Source organism: Mustela nivalis, assembly GCF_964662115.1.
Source record: "Mustela nivalis genome assembly, chromosome: 16".
NCBI classification, from domain to species: Eukaryota; Metazoa; Chordata; class Mammalia; order Carnivora; family Mustelidae; genus Mustela; species Mustela nivalis.
In genome coordinates, this window is record NC_139035.1 from 15,844,611 (window position 1) to 15,859,959 (window position 15,349).

A 15,349-nucleotide genomic window follows, 5' to 3' on the forward strand; every position below is an offset into this window, starting at 1 on the left:
TGTATAGGGGAGATGAAAATTGAAGCCAAGATTCAAAGCCAACTCTGTCTGACCCTAAAGCCAGAGATTTTTCTACTAAACCCCCATAGAGATTTTAATAGTAAGTTTTGTGGTATTAAGTGTCCAGTCCAGTTTTCCTACTATTATTATTGGGACACTGTATTTAGAATTTTTTTCCTCAAGTGGAAAGGGAGTATAATATAATAGTTAAGAGGAAAGATTTTAGAATCAGCTTACAACTTGAGTCAAATTCTAGCTCTGCCTCTTATTACCTGCGAGTATTACCAGTGTTACATAACCCCTCCTCTTTTGTTTTCTCATCTGTAAGGTAGGGAAAATAACAGTGTACGTTCTTAGGTCAGTATCTTTACAGACCACTAGAATGACGTACATCAAGGAATTCTTCAAGAGGTCTATTAAGACTGCCTTCTCGGGTGCTTGGGTGGCTCAGCCAGTTAAGTGTCCGACTCTTGATCTGGCTCAGGTCATGAGCTCCGAGTCGTGTGTTTGAGACCCACTTTGGGCTCCATGCTGGGCGTGGAACCAGCTTTAAAAAAAAAAAAGACTACCTTCTCTCTCATGGTGGTTGCACTCTCTCTGTTCTTTTGGCTGGGATTGACCCATCTACTTGTGTTTTAGATTCCATTTACTCTTGTGTATTTAAGGACATTGCTTTGTCCTTATTTCCTTTTACATCATCAAGTTTTCCTTCTCTACAAGGTCATGCCCATCAACACACTGTTTGATAACATGCTGTTATCTCAGCCATCATAAAAGAACCCCTGTTTTGGCCCTGCTCTCTTTAGTTATTGCATTTCTCTCCTGTTTACAGCACAACTTCCAAAATTTGCTTTATACTCATTGTTTCCAGGTTTTTTCCTCCCTTTCACTCTTGAATCCTTTCTATTGGGTCTTTGTTACAGCTTCTCTGTTGACTGCTAATTTTAGGGTCATCAGTGACTTCTGCATTGCTAATCCAGTGTTCAATTCTCAGTTGCCTCTTGATCTCCCTGCAGCATTAGACATGATCAGTCATTTCTTTCTTGAAACTTTTTACTTGACATCTAGGATACCTTAAATGTTTGGTTTTCCTTCTGAGTCTGAGTGCTGCTTTTCAGCCCCCCAAATCAACTCCCTAATAGCTAATCATAGCCACGCCTTGGTCTCAGTATTTGGATTTGGAACTGTCCTCTTTTTTTTCTTTTCTTTTCTCTTCCTCACTCTGTCTTTCTTTTTTTTCTTTTTTCTCCTACTTCTCCTTCTACTACTGCTACTTATTTACATACACAGTAGGCAAGCTCATCTAGTCTCAGGGGCTTTAAATATTTTCTGTTGTCGATGATTTTTTTTTAAGATTTTATATATTTATTTGACATACAGGGATCACAAGTAGGCAGAGAGGCAGGCATAGAGAAAGGGAAGCAGTCTTCCTGCTGAGTAGAGAGCCCAATGTGGGACTGTATCCCAGGACCCTGGGATCATGACCTGAGCTGAAGGCAGAGGCTTAACCCACTGAACCACCCAGGTGCCCCTGTTGTCAATGATTCTTAAATATATGTCTCTAGGCTAGAGTTCTCTGAACTCAGTTGTATCCAGCTGCTAACTCCTATCTCCCTTTGGTTGTATAATGGGTTTCTCAAACTTTATTTAAAATGGAGCTAACTAACTAAATGGGGTCATGATATACTTCTTAAACCTACTTCTCTGATAGTCCCTTCATCCTATCTTTCTATTTGTTTAGGCCCCAAATCTTTTTTTAAAGTTGAATTCAGTTAGTTAACATATAATGTATTAGTGTCAGGGGGATAGGACCAAAATCTTGAGTTATCCTTGACTCCCATATTTTTCACACACCTTATATTTCACATTATTGAAATATATTTAAAAATATAATGACTTTCCCCACCTCTGTTACTACTCCCTAGGTCTAAGCCACCATGAGTCTCTTGTGTGATTATTGCAGTAGGCTTCTCACTGGTCTTCTGCTTTTCCTTGTCCTAATTCATCTGTTCTCATCATAGCTGCTAGAGGAACATTGTTACAATTTAACTTAGATCATATGACTCTGTTGCCCCCAAACTTCCAAAAAACCTCTTAATCTCATTCTTAGGTAAAACCTGAAGTTCTTAGGATGACTTGTAAAGCCCAACACAATCTGGCCCTCAATTATGTCTTGGACTCTAGTTCTTTCTACTTTTCTCTTTGTTCATTTTACTCACTCTGGCCAGCTTGCTGTTTCTCAGATATGCACCTGCTTTAGGGCTTTTACTCACACTTCCACTTGGCCCAGAATGCAGAACTCTATATGTATTTTAAGTTTACAGTTCTTCAAATCTGTAATTGTGGTTGATTTTAAAGTTTATATGTATAGCTAGTCTCTTCCCCTAGGTTGGAATTTAAAAAATCAGTGACCAGTAATTTCTATGTGAAATACTTTGGCATTATTTGGGAATATTACATTGAGCATTTTATAAAGTTTTATTCTAGAAGTTCATGAATATCTTAGTTACATAGGATTTTTTTTTTAATTAAAGATTTTTATTTTTATTTATTTGACAGAGATCCCAGGTAGGCAGAGAGGCAGGCAGAGAGGAAGGGGGGAAACAGGCTCCCTGCTGAGCAGAGAGCCCGACGCAGGGCTCAATCCCGGGACCCCGAGACCATGACCCAAGCCAAAGGCAGAGATTTTAAACCACTGAGCCACCCAGGTGCCCCTGCATAGGAGTTTTTAAGTGAAATAGAAATCTGTGAAAGTGCTCACCTGTGAGAGTATAAATGATATGACCCTGGCTTGGAAAGCATTACTTTTATAGCTTCTTCCAGGTCATGAAAGTAAGGTAAATTTCTCAAGGGTTTTCTGAAAATAAAACAAGACAAAACAAAAATGAAAAACAAAAAATAAAGAATTAGAACCTAGTAGTAAGGGTAGTGGTAATCTTTAGACCCTTCCATTTAAGGAGTTGGCATTGGTAGCTTATGGGTCACAGAAATAGCCTCAGCGAAGGTTTTCTTCCTCCCTACCTGAATCATATACTTTATACTGATTTTTTCTACTGGGGAGAGGATGAGTGGGTGGGTAGAAATCATTAAAGTATTTACAGTAAGTATTTCTGCTTTTCAGATGATATCTCTATGAAAGAGAAACCTGCTGAAAAAAGTAAAGAGAAGAAAGTGGTTAAGCCAGTACGAAAAGTCCAAAAGGTAACACAGTTATCAAGTCCAGAAGGCAAAACAGGTTAGTTTTCTCAATATCATGTCCACCCTAAAATTACACAATACTGAAATGGCATCCTATATGGAAATAATTGCTTGTTAACCAAATGGCACATAGAAAAATTCAGTACATTTTATGTATCATTATTTCGTATATGTGTTTTATTGAGGTGTAACTGACCTAGAATAAGATGTACATAGTTAGAATGTTAGTTTGATAACTTTTCATGAAACCTTATGTTCACCGTAATACTGAACACATCTCTTGCCCCCATTTTTGTATCATTATTTTTAATAGAAATTAACTAGAATAAAGATAATGATTTTTATTGAGTGAACTTTTATATATAAAGGGATTGCTTATAACTGTCACTAAGTCCCTTCACTTATTCTCATAAGATAATAAATGTTGCAGAAGAAAAGCATGGCAGCCCACACCAGTAGTGGTCAGGCCAGACTCTAAATAGATTAGGACAGGGAAAAAGAGAATTCTTTAGTTTTATAGTGATTAACACTCCAGGCCCAGTTCAGGTTGCCTGAATTTAGAGCCTAGTCCTGTCTTATCTAGCTTTATTCCTTTGGTGAGTTAGTGAATTTTATTGTCCCTTGGTTCCCCACTCTGTAAAATGGGAAAGCAGTAGTACTTCTCTCACAGGGTTGTTGTGAAAACTAAAATAGTTAATACCTAAAGGAACTCAGTATTTGACACATAGTAAGCACTCAGATGTTAGGTATGATTCCATTAATAATAATTATTATTTCTGCTTATCCTGAAAAGGGTTATTTAGCTGTCTGATTCATGTTAGTGGGTAATTTGGGCTGAGAGAGTGGTAGAAGTTCAGAATTTGTCACTTTCATTTTGGAGACATTCAGAATCAGTGATTCTTACATTCATTCATCATGCAGATATTAGTGAGCACTTGCTGTATGTGAAGCATTGTGCTATACTAAGCTTGGGCCATAGAGTACTAAGCAGCATACACGTGGCGCCTGCCTTCTTGGAACTTACAGTCTTGTCAGGAAAACAGTAAATACATGTATAATGAAATGTGATAAATGTATCACAGTGACTTCACAAGGTCTTATGGGAACACAGAGCAGAAGTGATGGGACACTTGTTTTTAACCAGGCACTTGTTTTTCTGATCATAGGCTAATCTTTGGAATGTCAAATAACATATTTTGTGACACTCATTGTTAACTCTAGATGTCAGAATGACATACAGATAAAAAATTAAAAAAAAATTTTTTTTAGAAAGATTCTATTTATTCATTTGAGAGAGAGAGGGAGAGAGCACAAGCTGGGAGGAGCGGCAAAGCAGGGAGAGAGAAAAGCAGACTCCTTGCTGAGCAGGGAGCCTAACGCGGACTTGATCCCAAGACCCTGTGATCATGACCTGAACCAAAGGCAGATGCTTAAGGGACTGAGCCAATCAGGCGCCCCCCAAAATAAAATTTTATAAGAACATGAATTATTGGAATATAAACTAGTTTTTACATGAAAAAATATGACAAAGTGATATTTGTCATGTATTATTTGATATTCTTGCCAGGGGCATAGTTTGAAACGAAGTATTGAGACCGCTGTAATTTATAAATAGTGATCTTGTATTATTTTATCCAGTTTTGTGGTAGGCTAATTCCCATGTATGCACTGTGCAGTAACTGAGAGACTGAGAGTCATTAAGTGTTCTAAAATTGTATTAATAGCTTATCTATACTGAAAGTCCTCTTTTTCTACCAATGACTGCATGAGACTATTCCAGAAAGCCAGGATTTAGAAATAATCACACAGCATATACAGAAGCCAGCATTTATAAATAACTACCCAGTATTTTCATGGTTGCTTGCTTTCGATTCTGAAAATTTAAGCTGAAATCGAAGAGAAGCCTGTTCTCTCATTTTGCTTAAGAACATATAGTTTCTTATAAATAGATTCAGTAATAGACTTAAAGCCCTTTAAATATTTTAAATAGATCATTTAAGGTTAATAACAAGGTGCAAAACCAAAGTAAATAGCACACACAGATTTGTGATTCATGTTTGTTTATATGGGATATTTTCCTTAGAACTGTACTTTCAACTTAAACTTTTAAATTGAAGCCTTTTTGTTTTTTTAAAAAAAGATTTTATTTATTTGAGAGGGTGAGAGGGAGAGCACACAAGCAGGGAGTGAGTGGTGGGGAGAGGGAGAGGAAGAAAACTCCCTGCTGAGCAGGGAGCCTGAGCTGAAGGCAGATGCTTAACAGACTGAGCCACCCAGGTGCGCAAATTGAAGCCTTTTTAAAATAACTCTAAATAGGATGTCTTTTGTTATAAATACAATAAAACAGCATCATAGAAAGCTTGAAAAATAGAAAAAAAAACAGAGAAAACCACAATCCTCACTTAAAGTACTAGTATTTTGTTATTTCCTTAAGTAGTTTTAAAATCATAATAGGTGATCATAATTGTTAATAGTCATAACATTTTATCTTTTTCTCTTAGCATCTTACCACAAGAACATTTTTCTAATTTCTTAGGGAAATTTTAATTTAAAGTAACCACACAGTACTCCACTTGTGTTGGAGTATGATGGTCTAATTTTAATTTTTTTACAATCTGGAAGTAATAAGTGAAAAGTTTCTCTCTTAGTCAACAGCTATATTTATTGGACCATAGTTTTATTTTTATGAACTTTTATAAAGAGGGCAATTTAAAATGATGATACTTGCTTTTTGAGTATCATTGTTCTATGTATAAAAAGGTAATATGTAGTTCTGGTATGTATCTATAAAATATAATGTAAAATTCCCTGTAATACTATGTTCTTCAAAGGTTGTCACTGTTAACTGTTACACATTTCTTTCGAATGCTTAGATTAAGTCATTTGTTCATTAAGCAAACATGCATTTTACTCTGTAAAATGGTACAGTTGGTAAACCAAACCCTTACTACAGTTAAGACATACTTTGGTTCTGTGCCCAAATTGTTGGATTCAGTGCTCTACTTGAGGCTTTGGGAGTTGTTAATATTTGGTATTTAAACTTTAAAAGCATTTCACACTTATTTGAGATGTGTGGATAAATCAAGATTTAAACAAACGGATACTTGATTTTCAGGACATTGTGTTAAAAATTAGATTGTAAACCATTTAACTTTGGCTTAAGATAAGCATAAAATGAATTACAAAACCTGTATGGTTGACTAGATAAATTTGTTAGAGATAAATTTGTTAGAGATAATTTTGAAGTTTTAAATTCAACCCACTATGTATATGTCTTTTTTTAGGTAGCAGTCGTCTGATAAGTACATCCTCTTGGCGAGATGGACAAAAACTAGTAAAGAAGATCCTGGGGCCTGCACCCAGAGTGGAGCAAAAAGAGCGAAGAACAGCATCAAGTGACAGAAGCGGAAGAGAAAGAACTGCTAAATCTGGTGAGTAATTAAATTATTAAATTGTTTCAATAATTAAAATTGTTGAGAAGAGCAATTAAAAATTGCTTGTGTAAATTCTTAGAGGAGGTGAAAGTAGTCTTTTTAAGAATGCTTTAAGAATTTGGTTTATAAGGGATACCTGAGTGGCTCAGTCGGTTAAGAATTTGGTTTATAATTGTGGATGTAGCTTACAAAAGAAGAAATGTTCTTTTGGGCTCGTCTATCGATAATTTCCGTATATAGATGTTACGGTGACTTTTATTAAGAGTTCTGTTTGTTATATTAATTACATTTAGCTGCCATGGGAATAGAAAAGCATCATTTAATTAGATTTTCTTAGACTTTTAGAGACCTTAAGGGAATTAAGTCCAATCTGTCTTATCCCTGTATACACCAACATAGGTATACATTCACAATATTGGGTTTTTCTGTTTGACAGATTAGGAAACAGGCCCCAAGAGAGAAATGATCTTTCTCAAGAGTATATACATTAAGTGGGTGGCAAAATTTGATCTAGGGTCTACAACTCTTTGGTTTGACCCTCAAGTGCATTGCTTTTCTCTTTTTGAAGTATCTTAAATGTTCTTTGAAATAACTCGTTACTTTTTTCATGAACACTAATTTTGGGAAATGAAATACAAATACCTATAGGCCAGCTTTCCTTTCCAGTAATAAAATTTGCTTCAATTAATTTGAGCTCCTAAGAATGGATTCAGTAAGAAATGCAATTACAACTATAATTAGGTATATATAGAAGTCAATATATGCTTTGCATTTACTCTTCTTCACTCTCCTCTATCTTGTAAATAAACTCACACCCATTCTCAGTTTAAAATTAAGTCTTATCAGCAGACATTTAGATTATAAAATGATTACTTTTCTATATATTTAATTTCCTTTCTGTTATTTATTGGAGAGTTGTGGCAGCATAACATTGTGGGTTTTTAAACACCTGTTTTAGGGGTTTAGGGATGGAGAGAGATAGTGACATTAAATATTTGCATGGGAGAGAAATAGTAACTCTCTATTAATAGTTAAATATTCACGACAGCAATAAGGGCTATCTTTGTTTCAGAAATAGTTAAAATCCCTTTTTAAAATGCCAAGTATGTATAGTCCTTTTTAAAGGTTGAAATTATTCTCTTCTAAAAAGCTGTTTTCTCTTTCCTTCTATAATATTCTTTAAACAATTTCATAGGATATGTAAATTTGAGTTTAAGATAAAGTGAAATTGTCTGATTTTTTCTCTCACTATGATAAATCTTAGGATTGAATATAGGATTTTAATACATCGCTAACAGTTCATTCTTTACAGGGGGTCATATTGGAAGAGCAGAATCTGATCCCAGATTGGATGTTTCACATAGACATCTTCCACAAAACTCAGAACGTTCGAGAAGTAGAGCTCGGTCTGAAAATAATACAAAGAAGTTAGCTCCATCTCTTCCAGATAATAAACAGGAGGAAAATACTGCCTTAAATAAGGATTTTTTACCTCTTGAAATTCGTGGAATTCTTGATGACCTACAGCTGGATTCTACAGTTCAGGCTGCAAGACAAGAGACAGGAGAGTTACAGAATCAGAAGTCATCAGCCCCAGTACAAGCTCCTAGAAGTCACAGCCCCGTAAAAAGAAAACCTGACAAAATAACAGCTAATGAAGATCCCCCTGTTATTTCCAAAAAGCGCCACTACGACACAGATGAAGTACGACAGTACATTGTTAGACAGCAGGAGGAAAGGAAAAGGAAGCAAAATGAAGAGAAGAAGGCTCAAAAGGAGGCCACCGAGCAGAAGAACAAACGATTACAGGAGCTCTATCGGAAACAGAAAGAAGCCTTTACTAAAGTAAAAACCGTGCCTCCTTCCGAGCCATCAGTAACTAGGCGACTGCAGGATACTTACTCCAAACTGCTACTAGAAAAGACCTTGCTCGAAGAGCCGCCTCATCCGCACGTTACGCAGGAAACACAGGTAATAGTTGTGCCCGGAATGCGAAAGGAACTTGTTCATGATGAGGAAAAACTTATTTGTCATTTCGTTGCTGTCATTCGTAATATTCAGGCATATGCTCAAACTTGTAATAATGTTGACCTTTTCATGATATTTATTGTATCTGGAGAGTAATCGGATAAACACATTTGGAAACAAGTGCTCAGTTAGCATTTCCTAGAGTAACTGTTGCCACTCTGTGTTCCTCTCATCACTACTATTAAGTCCTTGCCTAGTTTTTATTGTATTACTGAGCAGAAGGTTAGATTATGTTAATAAAAGCCTCTTTTTGTGATCTGTGCTGAAATTAGAGAATATCCTACTGTATATGATAATTTTATGAGGATTGCTGTTGTTTTTAAGAATAATGTTGAATATGTACTGTGTACCACAGACTGTTTTAAAGGCATTATAAGCTAAAGGTTCAGTAAATCCTCATAATCCTGAGAAGGTAAATGCTACTAGTATTTCTAGGTGAAAACACTGAGGTTTAAAAAGAGCCTTATAAACTTGAAATTATGCAGTTAGTATTAGGTGCCTTTCTTGGATTTCAGGTGTAATTTTGCTATTAATTGTAGTAGCTGCTTAAGACTGACTAAATTTGAACCAATTTTAAGAGAAAAAGCCCCTACATTTCGTGATCTTTGTAAAGTTGAAGTGACTTAGTGTTTGTGTTACGTAGTCCCTTAGTATGGCTTTGTGATAGGAGTCACGTAAATTTGATGTCCTTTTCTCCTAGACCAGACCAGGGTATCAGCCTTCTGGAGAATCTGACAAAGAAAACAAAGTACAGGAACGTCCCCTAAGTGCATCTTCCAGTAGTGACATGTCTCTGTCAGAACCTCCACAACCTCTTGCAAGGTAAAAAGGAGAGAATGAAAGATGATTAAGGTTCTTTTTGTTCCATGACATTTAGTATAGTGGTGGATGCGCAGTGAATGTTGTTGACCGGCCTTTTACGTGAGCAAGAACGTAAAGAACGTTTCTTTATTCAGAAACCGGTCAGTGTCTTCTGCTGGCGCGGAAGCGTGGCGTACAGCTAGATGCATGCGTACCCTGTTCTGCTGCTCCGCTTCTACCTGTCCTTTTCTCTCCACTGTCAACGTCAGCCCTCCCAGGGGAGTTGAAAGCACTCTTGCTTTCTCTGGACTAAACTCACAGTAAAACTGTGTTAGATGAATAAATCACAGTGAAATTAGTATTTTCAAGTATTTGTTGTGAATAATTTTCAAAAGGCATTGTTGGAGCTGTTACTAATCAAAATTTCTTCATGTGACTCTTCCCAGATTATCATTGTACCTTTCGAAAGCTGTATTTGGATATGTGTGTGAACATATGAACAGAGGCTAGAAACAAGGGCTAGATTGCTGATCAAGGACTATTTTATCTTAAGTTTTCTTTTTCTTTTCTTTTTTTTTTTTTTAAAGATTTTATTTATTTATTTGACAGACAGAGATCACAAGTAGGCAGAGAGGGAGACAGAGAGAGAGGAGGAAGCAGGCTCCCTGCAGAGCAGAGAGCCCGATGTGGGGCTCCGTCCCAGGACCCTGGGATCATGACCCGAGCCGAAAGCAGAGGCTTTAACCCACTGACCCATCCAGGCGCCCCTACCTTAAGTTTTCTTAAGAAAATATTTTTCTTGCTGTAATACATTGTTTGCAGGGAAGTAAAAGTAAACAGTGTGTGGAATTTGAGGTGATTATGAGATGATACAGTTTTAAATACTTTAACCATTTTGGGAAGAGAAAGCTTTTTAAAACTCTTTTTGAGAACACACAAATAAAAATCAAATCACTTTCCAATTAGGGGTTAATACACATAGTACACCACCCCCAAAGCATAAGCATACTAATAAAAATAGCCAACATTTATTGAGTACTTGTTAGTTTCCAGGCACTTATCTAAGTACTTTGTGTATGTTCTCTTACTTAATTTTGGTAATTCCTTGAGCTAGGTACTCTTGTTATTCCCATTTTATAGAAGAGGCAATTGAGGTCAAGAGTTTAACTTTCTCAAAGGTCAAAACATTAGTGGTGGAGGATTTGAACTTAAGCAGTCTAATTCCAGAAATCTGTGCTTTTAACCAGTCTACACACTGCCTTCTACTAAGTTTCATATGATTTATTTAAGGTTGTAAATACCTTTCAAATTTCAAGCATAAATATACTTAAAAATTTTTTTTTTACGGGCACCTGGGTGGCTCAGTCATTAGGCGTCTGCCTTCTGCTCAGGTCATGATCCCAGGGTCCTGGGTTCGAGCCCTGCATTGGGCTCTCTACTCAGCGGGACGCCTGCTTCTCTCTCCCCCACTCCCTCTGCTTGTGTTCCCTCTCTTGCTGTGTCTCTCTGTCTGTCAAATAAGTACAATTCTTAAAAAAAATTTTTTTCTTTTAATTTGAATACCTTTAGGTATTTGAATACCTTTTGGTAGGTGTACTCTCTAGTTCATTTCAGTCCCGTTATTATTGTCAGACATACTTTGGTGGCTTCCTGTCTTCTGTTTTACCCTTTTCTGAATTTTCTTCTAATTCTAAATAAGTTATCCAGTCTTAAAAACAAACCAAATGCAAAACAGATCTGTTAACTTGCACATGTTCCTTTCCTTTTCTTTTTACTAACAAATTAATTTATGATATATAATCTATTGCCTCGGCTTTCCCCTCCACTCATTTCTTAGGTTCCCCATTTCTGTTAGTAGTTCCAACATATCTCAGTTACTTTATGCTTGCCCTTCATAACCCATGTTCTTCATTAGCTACCTGAGAAGCTCTAAATTACATATCTGACCTTGAAGAACCTGAAGATCTAGCTCAAAAACCACTTTCCTGGGCACCTGGGTGGCTCAGTGGGTTGGGCTGCTGCTTTCGGCTCGGGTCATGATCTCAGGGTCCTGGGATCGGTCCCACATCGGGCTCTCTGCTCAGCGGGGAGCCTGCTTCCTCCTCTCTCTCTCTCTGCTTACCTCTCTTGTGATCTCTCTCTGTCAAACAAACAAAAATTTTAAAAACCACTTTCCTTGGCTAGCAGAGTTTATTATTTTCTATACACACTCTATTGAATTTTATATATCTTTATATAGTACTTAAGGCATTGATTTTAACTATTAGTCTCTTATGCCCGCTAGATTTTGAGAAACAAAAGATTAAGGATTAAGTCTTAACTGGATTTACTGGATTTTTGTCTTCCCTGTTCCTCTAGTATCAACATAGTGCCTGGCACATAATTGGCATTCTAAGTACTTGAATTTAAAGGTCTTGAATTTTTACTCAGCAATATCATTTATATTTACAGCTTCCTTTTTATATTCCCTTTACTGCAGCTTAGTTTGAGCCCTAATAACCTCACACTTTATATTTTGTGGCATGGAGTCCATGCTGTAGTCTTCCTTCATTCTATTTTCTTAGCAACACTTCAAAACAAAAGACTGTATAGCATGACTTCCAACCAAACCTTGCTTGACGTGCTTTCCAATTCTCTTATCACTCTGGTTACCCTCCTCTAGGTGATTCTTCTGAATTTAGTTGGTAAGACTTCACATTACCCATACTAGTTTGGTCAAGGTTGCTGCCTGTCCAAGTCGCTTTGAATCATAATTTGATAAATTTTTAGGTTAGCTATGCCTCCTAGCTTTCTGTCATCTGCAGATTTGATAAGCATATCTTTAGGTCATCACCCAAAAATAATGGACAAGACCAAGGACAGAATCTCATGTTTTTTGGGTTTTTTTCTTTAAAGATTATTTATTTATTTGTTTGACAGACAGAGATCACAAATAGGCAGAGAGACTGGCAGAGAGAGAGTTGAGGGAAAGCAGGCTCCCTCCTGAACAGAGAGCCTGATGTGGAGCTCGATCCCAGGACCCCGAGATCTTGACCTGAGCCAAAGGCAGAGGCTTTAACCCACTGAGCCACCCAGGCGCCCCTCATGTTGTCTTTTAATAAGCATCTACTTAATAGTTAATATTGACCTTTCATGTTTTTATAATATCCCTTAATATATAGGGTGTCCATGGTCTAGAAACATGTTATTTATATAATGCCATCTAGGACGTCTTTATTCTGTTTTTAGACTTTATGAACACCCTACTCTGTATTGTATATTTAAAATTGGTATTCATAATTTTGCATTGATACTCATTGATATTTGTTATTTTATTTTTTTAAAGATTTATTAATTTATTTATTTATTTAACAGAAAGAGATCACAAGTAGGCAGAGGGGCAGGCAGAGAGAGGGAGAAGCAGGCTCCCCCGCTGAGCAGTGGGCCAATGTGGGGCTCGATCCCAGGACCCTGACACCATGACCTGAGCCGAAGGCAGAGGCTTAACCTACTGAGCAACCCAGGCACTCCTGTTAATTTTTTTAAATTGAGATTGGAATAATGAATATGATGCTTATGTTAGTATTTAGCAATCTTAGCAATCTGAAACATTTCTCTTTTATAGAGCATTATTTTAAGTTTTTTTAATTTTAATTTTTCAAAAAGATTTCTGAGAGGAAGTGAGCACAAGCAAGAGAGCACAAGTGGGGGCAGAGGGGCACAGAGAAAGGGAGAAGCACGCTCACTGCTGAGTAGGAAGTTGGATATCAGTCTTGAACCCAGGACCCTGGGATCATGACGTGAGCCAAAGGCAGACAGTTAACTTGACTGAGCCACCAGGCACCCTTGTATAACATTATTTTTAAAAGAAATGGGTAAAGCCAGTGTTGTAAAGAATTTTGTTCACAGAGTTTTAAAGGTTATAAAGCCTTCTCTTTATTTTTTAATTTTTATTATTATTATTTTTTAAGATTTTATTTATTTGCCAGAGATAGAGAGAGAGAGTACACACAAGCAGGCAGAGAGGCAGGCAGAGGCAGCGAGAGAAGCAGGCTCCCTGCCGAGCAAGGAGCCTGATGTGGGACTCAATCCCAGGACCCTGGGATCATGACCTGAGCCGAAGGCAGCGGCTTAACCAACTGAGCCACCCAGGTGTCCCTAAAGCCTTCTCTTTAATTAATAGTTTAAAAATATGTGTTAGTTGAAGAAAGCAGTTTGCATGATAGCATTCCATTTTTATGAAAATAGCAATGCCAAAACACATCACACACATAGAAAAATCTCTGGAAAGTTATAATTCTAAGGAAATATTAGTAGTGCCGCTTCCTCGTTGTTTAGCTATGAGTGCTCTCTATCTTTTTAATCCTCTTTACCTGTCCTTTTTTATTCCGGTGGTGAATGTGCATTACTCTTATAAGGAAAAAAAAGTTTAAAAAAGCTGGTGGCTTAATGATGAGTTACTGTGTTAACTAACATACTATGAGTTTCATTTCCAGAAGGGACTTGATGGAACCTACATGGGTGCAGCCTGACAGACTGAGCCCACGAGTCCAGAATCCTCAACCACAGCCTCTTGTTGGAACAGCCGGAAATTTACTCTCCCATCTCTTGAGTCTAGAGCATATAGGAATTTTGCATAAAGATTTTGAATCTATTTTACCAAGCAGAAAGAATCATACTATGGCCTCAGGGCCATTAACTTTTACACCTCAACCATATCTGACCTCACCAGCTGCTCATCCAGATGCCTTGTTAAAACCTAGTGCCAGCCAGTATAAGAGTAAACTGGATCGTATTGAAGCCTTGAAAGCAACAGCTGCTTCTCTGTCCAGCAGGATTGAAAGTGAAGCCAAGAAATTAGCTGGGGCTCACATAAACTATGGGTCAGTATGGAACGCTGAGTATGATGTACAGCAAACACCCCAAGAAGAGGGACTGTGGACCAAGGCTGTAAGTCCACCTGTGAAAGAGGATCCTGAAGATGTTTTCTCTGCCCGAATTCAAAAGATGATAGGAACCTGTGTATCTCATGCAACTTTTGACGATGATCTTCCTGGTGTAGGCAACCTGAGTGAATTTAAAAAGCTTCCTGAAGTGATAAGACCTCATAGTGCCATATCAAGATTCAGAATGAGATCCCCTGGTCCCAAGCCAGAAGGGCTTCTGGCACAGTTGTGTAAGAGGCAGACTGACTCTTCTAGCTCTGATATGCAAGCTTCTCAAGACAAAGCCAAATTGTCTCTTGGTTCTAGCATAGATTCAGTCAGTGAAGGGCCTCTTCTTAGTGAGGGGAGTCTCTCTGAAGAAGAGGGAGGCCAAGATGGACAGCCCTCATTGAAGGTAGCAGAAATCTTAAAGGAAAAGGAATTCTGTGCTGGAGAAAGAAATGGTTATGAACCCATCAAAGAATTTCAGAAGGAAGCTGAAAAATTCTTGCCACTTTTTGGGCACATAGGTGGTACACAAAGCAAAGGACCGTGGGAAGAATTGGCAAAAGGAAGTCCACATAGTGTCATTAATATTTTTACAAAGTCGTATCAGTTGTATGGAAAAGGTGAGAAAAATAAGTAAGCCTTGTGCTTATTTGTATGTTATCTTAAAATAAATCATTTAATAATTGTGTACAGGGTAATAAAGTACAAATTTTTATTTGTTCATTTATGAGGATAATAGAGATTTATCAATTTAAATTATCTGTAAGCTTTAACTAAAGTATTGGAATTTCATCATTAAAATTTTTTTGGTTGTTATTGTCATGAACCAGTAATTGATTGGTAGTTGTAGAAATTTTGTTCTAATTTTAGAGAAATTCATTTGTGGTGTTAGGATTGGTCTGTACCAAGTGTGTGCTAGATTTTCTGTGACTATCTTTATGTGTTTAGATAGAAAATAAGTATATTAATACAGTG

The 15,349-nt window shown here is 37.1% G+C and overlaps 1 protein-coding gene across 8 annotated transcripts in view; it reads left to right on the plus strand.

The window, feature by feature from the left end:
* CEP350 (centrosomal protein 350) overlaps window positions 1-15,349 on the plus strand; it is a 152,919-nt gene that overhangs the window by 38,894 nt on the left and 98,676 nt on the right. For all 8 annotated transcript variants that reach the window (XM_082701720.1, XM_082701722.1, XM_082701723.1 and 5 more), the window contains 5 exons: window positions 3,122-3,235; window positions 6,483-6,629; window positions 7,945-8,603; window positions 9,361-9,482; window positions 13,937-14,994. In XM_082701720.1, the coding sequence (XP_082557846.1) occupies window positions 3,122-3,235; window positions 6,483-6,629; window positions 7,945-8,603; window positions 9,361-9,482; window positions 13,937-14,994 (2,100 nt within the window). The remainder of the gene's footprint in view (window positions 1-3,121; window positions 3,236-6,482; window positions 6,630-7,944; window positions 8,604-9,360; window positions 9,483-13,936; window positions 14,995-15,349) is intronic.